At 37.5% G+C, this 18,274-nt stretch overlaps 1 protein-coding gene across 1 annotated transcript in view; it reads right to left on the reverse strand.

Annotated features, from left to right (window-relative positions):
- The window catches only part of exoc4 (exocyst complex component 4), a 164,953-nt gene that overhangs the window by 119,782 nt on the left and 26,897 nt on the right, over positions 1-18,274 (reverse strand). Inside the window, exons 9-10 of the mRNA XM_059325790.1 lie at positions 6,262-6,407; positions 4,433-4,521 (exon numbers count right to left, since the gene is read on the reverse strand). Of these exons, the coding sequence (XP_059181773.1) occupies positions 4,433-4,521; positions 6,262-6,407 (235 nt within the window). The remainder of the gene's footprint in view (positions 1-4,432; positions 4,522-6,261; positions 6,408-18,274) is intronic.

Consider the following 18,274-nt stretch of genomic DNA (forward strand, 5'->3'; position numbering starts at 1 on the left):
TAGCCGTGTGCATGTGTGTAATGATATATGGCGAGTCCTTACAACACTCGGGAGACATAAATTACAAACATTACAGATTAATTTCAAACCCATTAGACATGAGTGATTCTGAATAGGTTATCAAATCATTGCATGTTCTATACAACTCCTGCTGCTCCAATTCTTACTTAAAGATCTGGGAAACTGAACAAAGGAGTGCAACTTGTTTCCATTCACTCATTTTTATGCACATTTTCAAGTATCGCATTAGGAAAAAAATCAGAATGGGAATCCAGTAAAACATCCTCAAGTTTTTCCGTTCACTTGAGGCGGTCTCTGCCTTTGTTGAAAAGGAGTTGATGCACTAAATGGGATATGGAAATGCATTTGTTGAATAATATTTTGACGTAGCGAGCATTTAACTCACACGACTGATTAGCTGTTTCCACTGTCAGCATCTCCAGACAGCAGAAACATTGCCAATAGTTGCTGATATGAAAAAAACAATTAAAATTTGCCCAATTAAAACAAATTCCCGAAAGACCCATCTCCATTTTTCTGTCATAGATGGGTTAGATGACTAAAGCAACTTTTTTTTTACCTGGTTTTCTGCATTAATTTGTCATAAAATGTGATCTGATCTGCATCCGAGACCCTGTTTCCATCTAGCAGTAACATCCGATCTGAGTGATCCGAACACAAGTGGACAGCTCTCAGTCTATGTGTTCTCACCTGGCAGTAGCATGCATTGCCATCATATCACCAGTTCAATTACCATCATCTTGTCAACCATCCTACCAACTGATGTTCTTTATATAACTTCTTAAGTGTCCTTGTTCTATTCTGTGTTATTTTCTATTGTTGTTTTTATTTATGCTACCTCAGTATTTTATTCTATTGTATTTTATTGTACTTGAATACCGGACTGCTGTGACAACCGAATTTCCCTTCGGGGATGAATAAAGTTGTCTGTCTCTCTGTCTCTGTCTCTCTCTCTGTCTCTCTCTCTGTCTCTCTCTCTCTCTCTCTCTCTCTCTCCACTGACCACTTGTGATCCGATTCCACCTCCCTGCTCTGTATGTAAATTAACTCGTACATCATTTCCGTTTGCGAAACACCATATGCGTTGCTGTTTTTTTATTGGCGGGGGGCAGCAGTGCCACTCCAGTGCCGAGTCGCCCAGAAACAATACATTGAACAATACATTCTTTGGCTTGTGTTTGCCGTGTTTTGTTTTAGCAGTTGAGTACGCGGCCCCTAATATGGACAATCGTCACATACCCGTTCTCACTACTATCTGAATGTGGACACATGCCATAACCACCTCCGAATGTGGTTTTTGACATCTGATCTCAATGCGTCCAGACAGTGTTTTCACCTGTATTTAAAGCTGTCCACTTGTGTTCGGATCACTCAGACCACCTGATTCCAATTAGCTCTTGTCATTAGCCCTTAGGGTTCCCTTACTTTTTCCACCAGCACTATGAATGTTGAATGGATACAGTACAGGCCAAAAGTTTGGACACACCTTCTCATTCAATACGTTTCCTTTATTTTCATGACTATTTACATTGTAGATTCATCAAAACTATTAATGAACACATGTGGAATTATGTACTTAACAAAAAAGTGTGAAATAACTGAAAACATGTCTTATATTCTAGTAAGCAAAGGGTGGTTACTTTGAGGAATCTAAAATACAAGACATGTTTTCAGTTATTTCACACTTTTTTGTTAAGTACATAATTCCATATGTGTTCATTCATAGTTTTGATGCCTTCAGTGAGAATCTACAATGTAAATAGTCATGAAAATATAGAAAACGCATTGAATGAGAAGGTGTGTGTCCAAACTTTTGGCCTGTACTGTATGTTCAATAAAAACATTAAATATTATAATTGTTTGTGTGATATGAGGTTAAGCACATTGTGGTTGTCGATACTTGGAATCTAGATGCAGAGCAGATCACATTTTATAACAAATTAATGCAGAAAACTAGGTAATTTCAAAGGGTTCACTTCCTTTTTCTTGTCAACTTTGTATGACAAGTGGCTCATGCCAACCGATAAAACTAATGCGCCTTTCTTCTTAGCAAAATATGAAAAGTTTACTTAAAATCAGCTTGAAAGTTAAATGGAAACAAGGCTGCTGTAGCGTCTCAAACATGAACATGTATTTAAAATCAGTAAGTAGTATCATTCAAGTGCAAAAAGGAGCAAATACAGCGAAGGCTTCTGCAAAAACTGTAGTAGCATCCCCAGTTCTGACTTCGTACTCTATTCAGTGCATGACCGTTTTTGTTCCTTTGTCACCGGTGCGTAGCTGGATTTAAAACGAGCAATCAAACTCTTACTTCCAAGGCTGTGTTGGTGAGCATCTAAGTTAATAACTATATTGACTTGAAGCAGACCGTTGAGAGAAAAAAAGAGTTGAGGAAACTCCAAGTAGAGAGACTAAGGGACACACATGACTAAGCTTTAAGTGTTGAGTAATCCCACAGCCAGAAGAACTCATCAACTCAATCTCTCGTTTCTAACTCTTTTCCTCTCCCTCCCTCCCTACAGTAAGTTTAATTTGACGAGAGAGAAAAAGTCCCTTTCCACACCGTCTCTATACATATTTTTCTAATTTCTTCCTTCAGAAATCTCTTAATGGCTTCTTCGCTGGACCCTGATGAAAACAATGACTTTTAACCTTCCTCTCCCTTCCTCCTTCCCTCCATCCGTCTCTCCCCTCCCTCCATCACAGTCGACTTATTTCACTTTCTAAATGATTTCTTACTCCTTCAATCTCTTTGCAGCCATTCAGGCCCCGGCCTGGGCTTGTGGCCGGTGCTACGCATTGTGACAGGTGAAATGAAAGCCCAGAGAAATCTCATCTTCTTATAAACGCTCCGAGGCATTCAGCCAGTCAAAAAAAAAATATTTTTTCCCCTTTCTTTCTGAGGCGCCGACAGATGGAAGAAGAAAAAAAAAAAGAAGTGAGCTGTTATTTGAAGACCATTTGGGGTTTCCTTTATCCACAGTTAATCAATGGCGTTCTTTTTTTTGTGCCGGGGGGAACTGAGGCAGTACATTTTGCATACATTTACAGACCAGCTACTGTATGAGTGGCATTTTTTTTTTGTCAAAACGAGAAAAAAAAGAAACAATTTGCAATGAATTGTCTTCTAGAGGTGTTATTAAAATCACTCTTTTGCTTATTTTTCAACGTAAATACCAAGAGAATCCTAATTAACACTACATTATGCAAATAGTTTACCCTAAATAGTCATAATTAGTTATGCAGATTTTGTCAAAGGATCTGTTTTGCATGTGTTATGGAGTAGTCTCTGCAGATTAAAAGCATTTACTGTTATTTCCTCGGTCCTACCGTCTCCTACCTTTTCTGTGTTATTCAAACAACGTCAATGAGGAGCTTAGTGTGAAAAAAAAAAGGAATAGTAGCAGACAAACAGCGCTGTCAGGCACTGCTGATTGAAACCTCAAGGTCACCGGCAGAGAAACAGAGAGCAGAGACGGAGAGAAACAGAAGAAGTAGGAGCGCTAGAACCGCTTAGACTCTCCAGGGTCTGGCTGTGCAGCTCACTCACTGTGCTATTTTGTGTGTCTGTATGTGTGTGAGTGAGAGGTTTTCAAGGCCTCTCCCTGTAGGCGGATTCTGCAAAGTCACCCTGCTCTCTGCCTCTCGTCAATCTCTATCTCTATCTCTACCGCTGTTTTGCTCTCCACAATCCTGTTGTCTGCCTTTCTTTTCCTGAGTGTAACTTCTTCGACCTGCAACATGCCCTTCCCTATCTCTGCCTTTTGTTACACTCCCTCATGCCCTCATTCCACCTTTCCACCTCCCCAAAATCCCTCCATCACTATCTGGCTGGATCCTTCCACACCTCTGCCTCTTTCTTAGCCAAACATGACCGAATCACCCTCACCTCTCTATCCGGTTTGCCATCTTTTTATGACCACTCTACTCATTCCTTTCCGCGTGTATTTATCTGCACTTACCCATTATTTCTGTCTGTTCAGTTAGCTCGAAGGTCTCTTTTTTCTGCTCATATCTCTTTTTTATTCAACCCATACACCTCTAACCTCGCTCCCTCCATCTCTTTTTTCCATCCTTCCACCCGACCTTAACCTTCGCTCCGTGTTCCAGCTGCTCTTTTCTCTCCTCTTTTATCCAACAACCGCTGCAAACCGAGCCCAATTTGCTCTCCTTTCTCTGTCAGATTTTCCTTTACCTTTTTTTCAACCCGCCTGTCAATACTTTTCACACCTTCTGCTCCATCGTCTCTCTTCCTTTCCTTCATCTCACTATCCACCCACCCATCTTCACTTCACTGCTCCAATCCAGCTGTTTTGGGGAGTCTTCTGCAGCCCCCCTCCCTACCTCTCTCTCTCTCTCTTTCTTAACCATCATTTTTCAGTTCATTCCCTCCCGACCCCCCTCTCCTCACCTTGTAATTCTCCACTCTTGCTGTAGAGTTCTCGCCTCTGCTCTCTCAAGTAGGCACTCATGCTGATGGCATGGGAAGATGATTCAAACCTAGCAAAACACACAAAAGGTTCAACAGGTGGGCACACAAACCAGCAGGAGACAAGGATGACCAAGAGCAACGGCCTTGGAACTGAGATGTCAAGTTAACCCATAAGAACCCACGGTGACACGGGTGTCACAAACATTTTAAATGTTCTAGTAATGTTCATGTATGTTTTTTCAAGTACATAAGTGTGTTTTTCCGTGTTCTACAGCTACAGTAGCTTGCTGAGAAGCCGTCCAATGAGGCAGTGTTATTTATATGTATGATATATGTTATGGAGATGAAAACAAAAATGCAAATGGTTATTTGTCTTTATTTATTATTGATTTATTATTATTATTTTGTTACTTAAAAAGAAATCTGAAAAATAATTTGTTGTCTAACAGCACTATTAATGTCACAATTTTGATAAATGTTGTGGAGATGCAAAGAAAAAGGCAAATTTGTGTTTCTGTAAGGAGAAAAGGTGTCTAGTTTTTCATTTGAAAATAAGCAATACTATAAACATAAATACCATAAACATATATTGTAACGTATATGTCACATCACAGATCTTTTTATTATTATTTAATAATTGTGTCCTATGTGGTTCACTTGATCTGTGGTAGATTCCCTATAATTTTCCTTTAAGGATAACTGGTTCTGGGTTCTTATGGGTTAAGTCACTTAGGGCGTTTCCACAACCTAAAGTTAAGTCTGTTTAGATCTAACTCTGGTGCGGTTAAATCCTTGTTACGGTTCGTTTGGTCGCGTGTAAATGCTCCAATCGTACTCTGGTGTGGACCAAAACAATCGGTCCGAGACCACTTGCAAGAGGGTTTTTTTCTTGACATCTGGGCTGAAGAACACATACAGGAGGTGCTGTATAAAGTCCACAAAAACAATGGGGCTTGCAAAATCATTTGCGATCAACTGGAGGAGAAAGGATTCGTGTGCACAATAGATCAGTGCAAAAAAAAAATCTTCAGCAGCAATATTTCAAGATGTGTTCGGCCCCATGCTACTTTGTTTATTTCAAAACTTTTTTTTTTTAATTTGGTCGACTTACATTTATGCACTGCCAGACAAATTACAAAACGACCCAAATTTATCAATTTCACTCTGGTTCAGACTAACCGAATGGACTGGGGTTGTGAAAGCGCCCTTATTTATTTAAAAAGTAGCCTTTAACCCTATAAAACCAAGTTTATCATATTTGATACATGAGTTTTTGAGACCTCTACATCATTCATGTGATATTTATTTTCCTGAAAAACCTGATGTATAAAATCAGATACATGCAGTACCTGGAAAATCCACTAGGGATCAATTATGTGAAAACTTAATTTCAGCAACGTATGGTGTTGTGTTATAGGGACAGTTTTTATTTTGTATGTTTGAGGAAAATGTTTCAAAGGAAAGTCAAAGTTTTAAAAGGTTTAAAAATGTTTAGGTTAAAAAGTTTTAGATGTTTTTGTTTTTTTGTCAAGAAAAACAAACTGTGAGCAACAAATTGCACAAAAAGACCTGATGTATCAAATATGATACAAATTTGAATTAATATATGCAAATTGATATATATATTTTTTGTCAGCAGGTTCAATACACACTCAAAAAAATAATTTTCTGGCAATTATTTTATGGTTCAGGCTTTGAAGGGTTAAATATATTTTGGTAGACTTCTTCTTCTTCTTATACAGGCTATTTATTCACCTATTTTTCTCATATTTGGTCTAGAAAGGCAGAGAGCAAAGGGCGATGCTTACTTGAAGAGTGACTGCTTGGCACGCTGTGGTTTTTTCTTCGCAAAAAAGGCAGCAAACTCACTGCCGGTGCTGGCATAGGAGAGCTGAGCCGATGGCTCTGTGGCACTGCGGCTGTTCTTCACATCCAGATACTCCATTAGCAGGACCTAAAGAGCAAACAGAGCAGTGGGTCAGAAGCTAAAAAGCAGAAAAATTAGTAGTGCTGCAGTACTATTTTTATACGAGATAGTCCTCTGGCTAGGTCGAAGGAAACAGGAAAAATATTTTAGATAACAAATTGTATGTTTAATTACTACGCTTTTGTTGCATATTATGTCTGTCGCCTCTATGTTGGTAAAGATGGTTGCACTGCAAAAAAAGAAAAGTTGGGTGAACTGAAAATTTCAAGGCAACAAACTTCGATAAAATTTTAAGTTGGACAATTTTTGTCAACTCAACTGTAAATTGTACCAATTTATAATTTTACATTGTAATAACTTTTAATCCTTACTTCTGCTAACTTCTGCAATGTGCAGAACGCTGCTAGCATCAGTTAGCCGCTAGCATCAGTTAGCTGCTAGCTTTCGCTAGTGAATTTCACCGCTTTCCCGCATTTCACAACAAAGAAATAAGAGTTAGCAGAACTATTGTCCCTTGTTGTGAACCCCAACTTAAAGATATAAGTAACAACAACTCACCAACTTGTTTTTGAGCAGACAACTGGCTTCCTTTGTTGTGCTAACTTACATTATTGCCCTAAATGTCAATAATTTATATTTCCAAGTTTTACCAACTTAAATCACTGTTCTTGGCCAAAAAATACAAGTTGGCTTTTTTGCAGTGTGGGTCTACAAATATCTCAAACGTAAGTCAAGTATAAAGTAATTCCCTGAAGCCACTTAAATGTCAGCCCTTTAATTTATCACATTCATGTTCTTCCTCTTATGGCACCATCTTCCTATTATCACACCTTAGATAATGTAGCATGGAGTACTCAAGCTTATTAATGACTTTAGAGCTCCCACTCACAATCATATCCTTTAAGCTCAACCGTTGGCTCTGTTCACTTATCAACTTATTCATGAGTACCTTCTTTTTTTTAACCAGAAGGCCTTTATAAAGCAGCTCTACTTCTGTCGAAAAGGAAAAATACCCACATTTACATACATTAACCGTCAGATTATGTTCTATCTCTGTGGAGCTCCAAAAACCACGAGTCGCTCTGGGTCGTGTTAAATGATCTTTGTAAAATTGTAAAAGCGCAGTATGCTTTCTATGCTGTGTTTGAACTAAATGTTTGGTTCATCAGCCTTATTGAAACATTTAACCCAGTGCTCTATCCAGTATCACTTCAATTTATACATCATTATGATTAATGGTGTAGAAATTGATAGAGTGTATGAAAACAATTCTAAGACGTGATAATAAATCATAAACTCTGTTGGAAACCTCACATAAATCATATTAAATCAAAACTCTATAAAATCCAATGCAATACTACTGAAAACTAAGGACATCTTGAGTCAAAACTTATTTATCATTACTTACATTTATTACATACTGCGTTGATGTATAAGGACACAAAAGAACAGTTATTCAATGTTTGTACTGCAAAAAAGCCATAAGAAGTGTCAATAATGCAGACTATATAATGCCCTAATAATGCCCTAAGTTAGTTGAGGTTAAAACGATAAATAATGTCTAGACCAACACTGATAAATGATAATCAGGAACTATCTTTGATTTGTTCATGTCCTTCTGATTTATTAGGTTGTGGTTCTTTATTGTATTAAGGGTAAACACAATAAGATCAGGGTTTGGTTAGAATATCACGCTTCAGTCTGGATTTTCTGTCCGTTTATCGTTTCATATAATGATTCAGTATTATATAACTACTTTTGTATGGTCAATGTGTTGTATTGTGTGGGCTATAAGTCGACTAATCACCTTATTTCATAAGAAAATCCCTTTTGCACTGCTTTCAATTGCTTCACAGTTCTTTTGCCACATTAGTAAAACACGGATTGTTGCCATTCAATTTTGTTGTATTGTTCTAATAATATTACCCTGATTTATTCTTCTATTTCCATATCACACTTAATGTAATACTGCAATTAAAAAAGTGCCCGTTCAGCAGATACATATCTAGCAGATCAACTGTGGACATCCCTAGCAGCAAGGTTTGTATTGAGCTTTAACAATTTAGGGCAACACACTGTCTACAAAGCCTGAAAAACAAAAGAAGATCCAAACTTTGAGGTAGAAAAAGGCCACTGACATGACTGGCTCTCTTTCATGACCGGCGTGAAACATTTTGTCGACCATTTCCCCCGATCTGTCTGTATGATCCATGGTGAAATCCATCAACGTCTTATCGCGCTTCATAAAAATCTTATCAACTTCTAACAATAGCTAAGGACAAGCACATTGAAACTGTGGCCAGACAGAGAAAGTTAACTTCCTCTACTCTATCATTCTATCTGCACATTCCCCTCTGTTGCTTTCATTGGCTCTCATTTTTCAAAATCTCTCAGTGCTTCATCTCTCATTTCTCACATTTCTATTTTCTCTCTCTGTTGCTCCGTCTACCTCAGTTCATCGTCCCCATTTCTCTCTCTCTCTTGCACCTCTCCATTCCTCTCTCTGTGTGAATACATATGTTCTAAAATAGCCTCCCATATCTAATAGCTTCATAATTTAGCAGGGCCATTTAGCCTGTGTGTGTCTAATTCTGAGGCGCAGTGTGGGTCAGCCCAGAATGGGACAGGAGTAATGGCCAAGCAGATGGAGATCCATCCCGACCATAATGATGTAATTAACGCTGCGGAGAGCTCCCCTCGTCATGCATGGGAAAGCCTTCACATGCTTGCATGGATGTTAATTTAAGTGCACACACATGCAAGTGCACAGACATGAGACAATCATGCAAAAGCAGCTATGTTGTGGATCTTTTTATGTTTGTAGAGGTGCAAGAAAATATCGATAAACTTGTTTTGTGTAGAGCCCGACTGCCAATCAAAGACCTATTGGCATCTGTGTGTATGCTGTCATATATGTGCCGTCATGAAAACTTTTTTAAACAATATATAATGCAGAAAATGTAGCAAGATGTGATTTAGCAATGGTGTTATTTAATTATAATACATTTTTTTGTTTTTGAAATAGTCGCCAGACTGAAACTGATTTAGCTATTTCTTTTATTCCTATTTATTTTTTATTTCATTTTTATTTCATCAGTTATCATTCATATAATTGGCTGACAATTTAATACATTGTTTGTATAATGTATAATAATGTATAACAATGATATAATGTTATATGATTATTGAATACATTTTTATGTTTGAGAAAGTAGCTCTCTACATTTGCAGAGTGGTAAAAAAACAAAACAACAACAAAATGTTTTAAACATACAAAAATTTGGAGCAGACATATTGTACAAAAATCTGATAAATAGTTTAATAAAAAAAAGTACACTTTAATTTTCAGATTTTATGCATATGGTAGTTATTCTTTATACTAGAAGACTACAGTATATTGCCTTTCTTACAGTTTGGCAATATATCAAAACATATTGAATTGGAACTCGTCTATCATGATACAGACATGAGAAAATCATGCAAAAGCAGCTATGTTGTGGATCTTTTTATGTTTGTTTTTAAAAAATGGAATCACATTGAGTGTAGAGGTGCAAGAAAATATCGATAAACTTGTTTTGTGTCGAGCCCGACAGATATTATTGGCAGATGTTGGCCAATCAAAGACCTATTGGTATCTGTGTGTATGCTGTCATATATGTGCCATTATGAAAACTTTTTTAAACAATATATAATGCAGAAAATGTAGCAAGATGTGATTAAGTAATGGTGTTATTTAAATGTATTAATCTTTTTGTTTTTGAAATAGTCGGCAGACTGAAACTGAACAGCAATGATGTTTATTTAGCTATTTCTTTTATTCCTATTTATTTTTTATAGAATTGGCTGACAATTAAATACATTGTTTGTATAATGTATAATAATGTATAACAATGATATAATGTTATATGATATTATTTAATTAATTTTTATGTTTGAGAAAGTAGCTCTCTACATTTGCAGAGTGGTAAAAAAAAAAAACTGAAAAAAAAAATAAATGTTTTAAACATACAAAAATTTGGAGCAGAAAATCTGATGAATAGTTTAATTGCATAAAAAAGTACACTTTAATTTTCAGATTTGATGCATATGGTAGTTATTCTTTATACTAGAAGACTACAGTATATTGCCTTTCTTACAGTTTGGCAATATATCAAAACATATTGAATTGGAACTCGTCTATCATGATATGTCATATAAATATTGCCAGATTTGTGCCAATATAAAGTCCTAATTATGTATGTAGAGTGTATTATTAAAAAAAAGTGGTCAAATTAGTTGAAAAGATGGCTAAAAACATGCACTTGTACAACTTAAAGTGGTTGTAATTTCTTCTGAATTGAGCCCAGTGTCATAGCAACTAGTCACATATGTAAATACACAAGTTCCACATGCACACAATATCTTCCAGCACACATGTAATTACTCTCTAACATACTTCCCCACATCACAGGCAGCGCCGGAGGCCATATCACACGCGCCCTCTCCAACTCGCAACACCCGGGCCTCCACTTGCCACTACCCCCGTGCTGCTGCTAATCCTATCAGTGTATTAATTACTAATGATGAGCTGATGGAGCGAAACCCCCACTTGCTTGCAAGCTAACGCCCAACTAGACTTAATGAAATGCCAGCGCCGGGCTGATGAAGGGGCTCCGACCCTACTTAAATTGCATTAGCCCAGAGACAGAGTGAACTTTGGAGGCAATTAACTGGACTGCTAGGACAGAGAGAAAGATAGAGGAAGAGAGGGATGGGACGCAGAAAGTAACACGGAAGGAGAGATAAAGGTGGAGTTGTGGAGAATAGAAAGAGCAAAGGATTATAGGTGGAAAGTGAATACTCAACAGAATGCTAAAGAGAAAAATAAGAAAGACAAGAGAAAAGAAAAGAGAGTTGTTGCTTATTTAACACCTCTAAGTGAAGACTGTTGGTTTCTCCACCTCTCCTAAAGGATTTCCGACTAATTCTGGCGAGTGCACGGAAAAAGTTTTTCTCAAAGCTGTCTCGGTAACAAGCACTACATTGGCCCTGAAAAGGTTTGTTTGTTGCAATGCCAAACTACTGCAATATTTAGTTTTTTCTTATTACAAATTGCCTGAATGACACAGGCTATTTATATTTCAATCGTATTGTGCAGTGTGCAAACTAATTATGAAGAATAACAGAACAATTCCAGTAACTGAAGACTTCGGCCTTGCTCGTCAAGTACGGCTTGCTTGACAATGTTTTAGGTAGAAAGTTTTCTAATTACAAATGCATCACAGCAACATGAAATGTGAGCACTCCGGTGAGTCACCATCATCTCCACCTGTGAACTTCTGAGTAGATTCTAAGGGGCTTAATATTAGAACTACTATCACCCACATTTCACTCTCCAGCACCTGTTCCTTACAAACAAGGCACCACCTAGTTGCCTAGCATTAAATGTTCCAAATATAGCAGGAAAGCATGCATGTAAAGCTACAGTCCCCATTTAACACACAGCTTGAAGATGATACCTATATTATTCCCAGGAAGCTAGTAATATTATAAATGTCGTGCATCATAAAAAACTTTATCGGTGGTGTTTTGGTGGTGATAGTACATCTCAGACCAGTAAAGTCGTGTGTATTGCAGTTATATTGATACAAATTTGGACCAAAGATCATTTTCTTGTTGTAAAATCTGATAAATATTAAGTAATTTATTTGTTTTGTTTAATGCAAACCCGATCAATAGCCGTGTTTCCATTAAAGTTGAAGCCAATTTTTAAGCAATTTTTTTTAAATGTCGCATTAAAGAGAATGCAAATTAGGGACGTTTCCATCAACAGGTTTAGAGCAAATAAACAAAGCTGCACAAACATACTTTGGTCAGAAGATGGCAGTGTAATGTATTGCTGTGGGCTAATATGTCAGTTAATAGTAGAAGAAGTAAAGATTGCAAGAGAGAGAAAAACTTCAGAAAAGTCTTCAGAATTGGTTTCAATTCGGCAACTTATATTTGTTCTTTCATGTCAGCTCCTCTTTTTTTTTTTTGAAAATTATATTTATCGGGTTTTTAGAATTAACATGACACATTCATTAATGAGGGTTTACATGCCAACATTCTTAGATAAAAAAAAAAAAAAAAAAAAACAGACAAGACATATTACCACTAAAACAGAAAACAAAACAAGGTAAAACAAAAAAAAAAACAATAGATACAAAATAATAATAATAAATAATAGTAAAAAAAAAAAAAAAAGGTACAACCCTGTATTTCCTATGTAGCTGCTGTGTTGAATATTACCTTTTCATGTGTTCAACATCTTGATCGGTGATTTTCAAGATATTCAATAAATTGTCCCCATAGCTTAGAAAAGCTCTGTATTTTTCCCTTGGTGGCATAGGTTAACTTCTCCATGGCTAGAACATTGGAAAGACTGTTACACCAATGTTTAACTGTGGGAGATTTCATGTCAGCTCCTCTTGACCGGCAGACGGAAAACAGTCAGTTAAATGTTCGCGTCAGAACTTATTCAGAAAAGGCGAAAAAGAGAAAAACTACCTCATGCATCAAGCTTTTCTCATGTAAATCTTCAAAATGTGTATAGAAATTTGTCGATAGAAACAAGATTCATGACTAAACAAAACTGAACACAAACAATGGAGCAGTCCATCCTCTCCACATCTACTCATACGGTATGACCAGCATGTACTGTACTCGTCTCCGTAAGACAATCTCCCTTTCTTCCTTCCTCTTCTCTCTAACCCATCAGGTCAAGCATATGAAATCTCATTAAATTGGTATTACTAATGCAACAAAGAGACCTAGATCCTATTAGTGTCACCCCTGTATGCCAGCACAGCTCATCAGTTAGGGGGAAAAAAAAGTGACAACAATAAAAGCGAAAATAGTCGCAGGAATTGGATTACAACACGGCAAAAACGATAAAGAGAATTGTTTTTGTAAAGATATGAGAGTGACCACAAGATGAAATTAGACGGAGTGAAAGACATAAGCAAAACTGTAATTAGGAAACAATGGGGACTCAAAAGGCACAGACAAAGGCAAAACAAAGAGTTCTCTCAGTGATTGCACCCAGAGGATCACATCAATGCAAAACAGCACAGATCTGCAAGTGACCAAAATAAACACATTCAGTGGTCTACAATATTAATTAGCGATGGCCCCCGGAGCCCAGCTCCAAATTGGAGCCATATCTAATTTCGTAAAAGCCTAAAGCATTGATACCATCTGATGGTAACTGGCTCTGCTATTGGACAAAGACTAATGGTAGTAAAGGGAGTCCCAGATGGAAACAAAGTCTCTTTCCACATTTCTTTCTACATTTGTTTTAAAAAATCTGGTATTTAAACAGCAAAGCATCCTTCTTCAGTAAAAAAAAAAAAAAAAAAAAGTATCTCCATGCTACATTAGTTCATTGAACTTGCACTGTAACTTCCATTAAAAGGTTAAAAAGAGTTGATGGAGAAAAAGGACAAGAGGAAATGAACTGCTTGAATTCTCTAAAAATCAATATTCATGTCTGAATCTGTGAAACAGTGGCTGAAAAATAGGGTGCTATGTACCAAGTGAGTGACATCAGACAAATGGCTCTTCACACCAGATACTAAGAATGGGCTCAAGAGTTCACAGTGCGTACGCATGTTTGGGGGCTTATGTGAGTGAGCGCACACATGCAAAACTCAAATCTCTTCCAGGTGCTTCTCCCCTGACAAAGACAATAATTTCCACCAACAATTATTCAATGCAATTCTATCAACCAAACAACCGTGTTCGCCACATCAGTGACTTGGGTCTCGTCCCAAACTTAAATCAGTCAACTAGGCTGAGTGCAAAGTTCTATTAAACAAAAGGAGAAAAGCTTCATCGGAGTGTGTCTTTCTGTGTCATTCATTACCAGCACTCCCATTTATTTCTTCCAAAGCAAACATCCTGATGTCACTCTAGAGAAAGTGTACACTCATGCTCCATTCTGTCCATTAGGGCCCTAACACCCAACAAATCAGTGCAATTAAGAGAGCATCAATCAAAGGTGTGCAGGTGAGTGCTTGTCACAGGACTAACTTGGCAGTCAATAGGGCAAAATTGAAGAAATAAATATCACTTCATTTTCTTCCCTTGTTTCCATCCTCTCCTCCTTATTAAGTCATCTTAAAAGCTGCAGAGAGAACAATCTCAACACTTTGTTCCTCTCTCAAGGCTTTATTGAAATCGGCTGTTTTCCCATTAAATCCCTTGGCTGGTGTCTTGTCACAAAACATATTGACTGATATCCCTTGCTTATAGCTTGAAGTCAAAGCCCAAAGTGTCCTTGGCCGTCAAAGAAAGTGTTCTTTATACACCCTGTATTGATTGTGTTCCAGAAACTTCAATAACCTTCACAAGTTCTGACAGAGCTCCAGCCACACTGACTCCCACAGAACTGAACTACGGCTAACCAGTGGGGGTTCCCACCTGCAGCGTGCCGCATCTAGTCAATCTTTTGAAGGCTATCTTGTTGACGGAGGAAAGGAAAGGAAGATGTGACTGTGTGTTCGCTGAAACCCATTTCATTCCTCTCTGTGTCCTTGCTGTGTCCCCAACACGGTTTCTGATGTGAAAACATTTATATGTGGATTTATTGTTTTGAACAATGAAGAAAAGGCAATAAAACAATAGTTTGTAGTCATGAGTGGCGTTTCTATGGATACGATCAGGAATTACTGTATATTTTGTCTGAAGAACAAAAGAAAAGACAGATACAGACAACTGACAATATTACTATTCACCATAATAACTGATTTAAAAGTATAATATGCCACAATTCCATATTAAATAACAGCTAGACATATGTTACATATTTTGTTGAGCTGTGAACTTACATTATTCCAAATGTTTCCAACAGTTTTCAAACCGAGAGAAATTTGTAATTTGAATTAATATCACGTTTCTTATTTGTCGCCAGTCAATGGCCTTATATGCTCTTTGTGGATACATCAGCATTGTGTTTGTCTGCCAGACATTATTCAGTTTTAAAGCCACATTTTTATGACTCTCCTTTTAGATCTTGGATGATCTGAACTATATATTTCAACTGGATGAAGAGTTCAAGTCATCAAACATCTGGATCTAAAGTTATCAGAAAAAACAACATGAGCAATCATTGGCGGTTTACAACCAGCATGCCAAACAGCATCCAACAAATAGGCCTGTCACGATAATTACTATAGATATATATATATATAGCTGTTTATATATTATTTTAATAATAAAATAATATAATACATAGTGATTATCTCATTTCAATGTTTTGTTAACAGAGCCTGAAAGTCTTTTTTATTTGTTTTGGTTGTAGTTTGTTTATTTATTTATGTTTTATTTATCTAGGATATTTAATTTTTCTTTACCAATGTTTAATATTCTTGAGATTTAAAAATTCATTGCTGTGAAAAAACTTATTATGCTCTAATTCCATTATAAAACTAAAACAACATCGATACAACAATACTATCGTTTATCGTGATAGTTTCTGGGAAAATATATCATCCTAAAAAATGTGACAGACCGAGACACATCGATTTTTAAGATGTTCCGGCTTTATTTAGTGTTTTTATCGTGTTTATCCCATAGACTGTATATGGTTTATCCTCTGACCCTTTTATTTTGGAGAGTAGGAGAGCTCTGCAGATAATTCAGCTCCTGGTTAAAACCTCCAGAATGATGAAGGAATTCTCACCGTGAGAAACTGCAACGACAGCTTTATGCCAAGATTTGTTATTGTTTTGCTTGAGAGAACCCTAGCGTCGGAAAATGACATATTGCATGTAAACAGTTGATTTTTTTTAGTGTATTGCCGCGCAGAGTCATAAAGTATATATAAAAGCCAATGAAGTGATTGTAAAAACATACATAAGCAGTTGATTAAGTCTCCAGGTCTCCAGTGAGTTTAATGTAATGAATATGGGTGGGACTGACTGGGGGTGGGCTGGTGGAGCTGTGAGAGGAGAGACTTTACCATGGAGATGGTAGACTTGAGTGCGCTCCAGCGATATGTAAATATGACAGCGCTTTGGAGGGCAGAATAAATGTGACACATTGATTAAAATGTTGGGCGAGAACAACGTAGCGATGTCTGTGCTTCATATCTAATTAAAAGAGATCATTGTCTTCTGGCTGCTCTCTGGCAGTTCAATTCGCCTTGTTTTCACTCTGTTGATGAGACGAGAGAAGGCACTGCATATTTAAGCCACTTATATTTATATATATTTTTGACACAAAAATAACCTTCCTTTGTCTCGGTTAATCTATGGCAATGGAATGATTCATTTGTGAGGCAATTTTAAACTAAGCTATAGGCTTCTGAATTTAAAATAACAAAGAGGAGGAGGAATGTGATCAGAAAATGTTATATGTTAGTTATGAATGAAAGCAATGTCTGAAGATATCCCCAAAGCCTCGGAAACATCACAGTACCAAAGAGAGAGAGGATTTCACTGGTTAGTGCCACCAAGCGTATTCTAAAGCAGGGACAGGTATCTACAATCTGATCAAAGTTTGCTTTTTAAAATTTTACTTTTCATTTGGAGCCCTCATCAAAAAAGCTCAGCCCCAATTGCGGGCTTTCTTATCTCTGGCTACAGTGGAAAATGTTAATGTGCGCAGGCTGAGGTTTCTCTGGTGACGTCCTATGATCTTAGAAATCAGTTCTTTTCACACGGCGGATAGTCAGCATCTATCCATATTTTTGAATGCAGGCTCAAAGTTCCTTGTCGGCGGAGTGGAAGCCACTCATTAAAAGTGTGATTTGCACTCTGGTCACACACTCGCAGCAGACAACGGACATGGCAAGCAGTCACCCAGCCACAAATCCTTGCAGAATGCGCAAATGCCGAGCTAATTAACAAACTTGCACGCCTCAAAACCGAACGGCCGACAAGGTCAAAGGGTGATGGACGTCAGTAGCCGGAGACACTCTGTGGCAAATATACAGTACATTAAATAACACTCCCACTGGGTGCTCTTAATGAAGAATTCATGGAGAGGTTTATGAACTGTGATCTTTTATGAACTATGTTACCCAATTACCTGCTCACGTATTGTGACTTCCGTCTCGTTAATGATTCAAAGGAAACGTGTGGATTTTCTTGCTTGGCACCTAATGTTGTTTTGACTAACATGTTAACTCGGAGAACATCGCTTTAAACTTGCCAGGCTGACAGACTGTCAGGTGCTACTATAGCGTATTTTTTTTGAAGGGGAAGCATATTAAACATTTATGGATACACAGAAATTCCAGTCACTGTGATTTCTTTGATATAAGAGACTGCTTTGAAGAGTGGGGATAGTTTCTGATGGAAAAGGAAAAAAGCAATCATGAATAGCAGGAGAGAGCAGCAAAGGCACGCAGTGGTGTACACTTAGAAATGTAAATTCAATAATAGTGTGAATAATCAATAGATATACTCGAACACATTCAACAGAAAGCCAGTTGAAAAAGTGTGAAGTAACCTTAAAACACTCCTTCTAGCATCAATACCACTGATTATCATCCAGACTTCTCTGCTTTGAATCAATACTTCCACACCGGAATTAACAGCAGAAGCATCCCCAGAATTTCCGATCAGGGATTAGAACCATTGCATGAATCTTGACTTTCAAAAAGCTTGTTTACCTACTCCCCATTCTGAGCCTACCGGGCCCCAGTCACACATTGATGAACGGCGTCTCTCTGCCAAGGCCGTGTAGCTGTGTGCACCCTGTGTTTCTGTCGGCTCTTGCATCTGTCTGCCGGTATGTCATGTGGAAAGGTCAACCTGGTATCTCCACGTTTCAAAGTGGGGGAAAAAACACCTAGCAAGAGGTTTCTGTACATGTCAAAGATGTGAACTGCAATAAGTAAGAGGTGCAAGTAGGGCTGGGCGATATGG

This window comes from Centropristis striata, chromosome 22, assembly GCF_030273125.1.
Source record: "Centropristis striata isolate RG_2023a ecotype Rhode Island chromosome 22, C.striata_1.0, whole genome shotgun sequence".
Classification (NCBI taxonomy): domain Eukaryota; kingdom Metazoa; phylum Chordata; class Actinopteri; order Perciformes; family Serranidae; genus Centropristis; species Centropristis striata.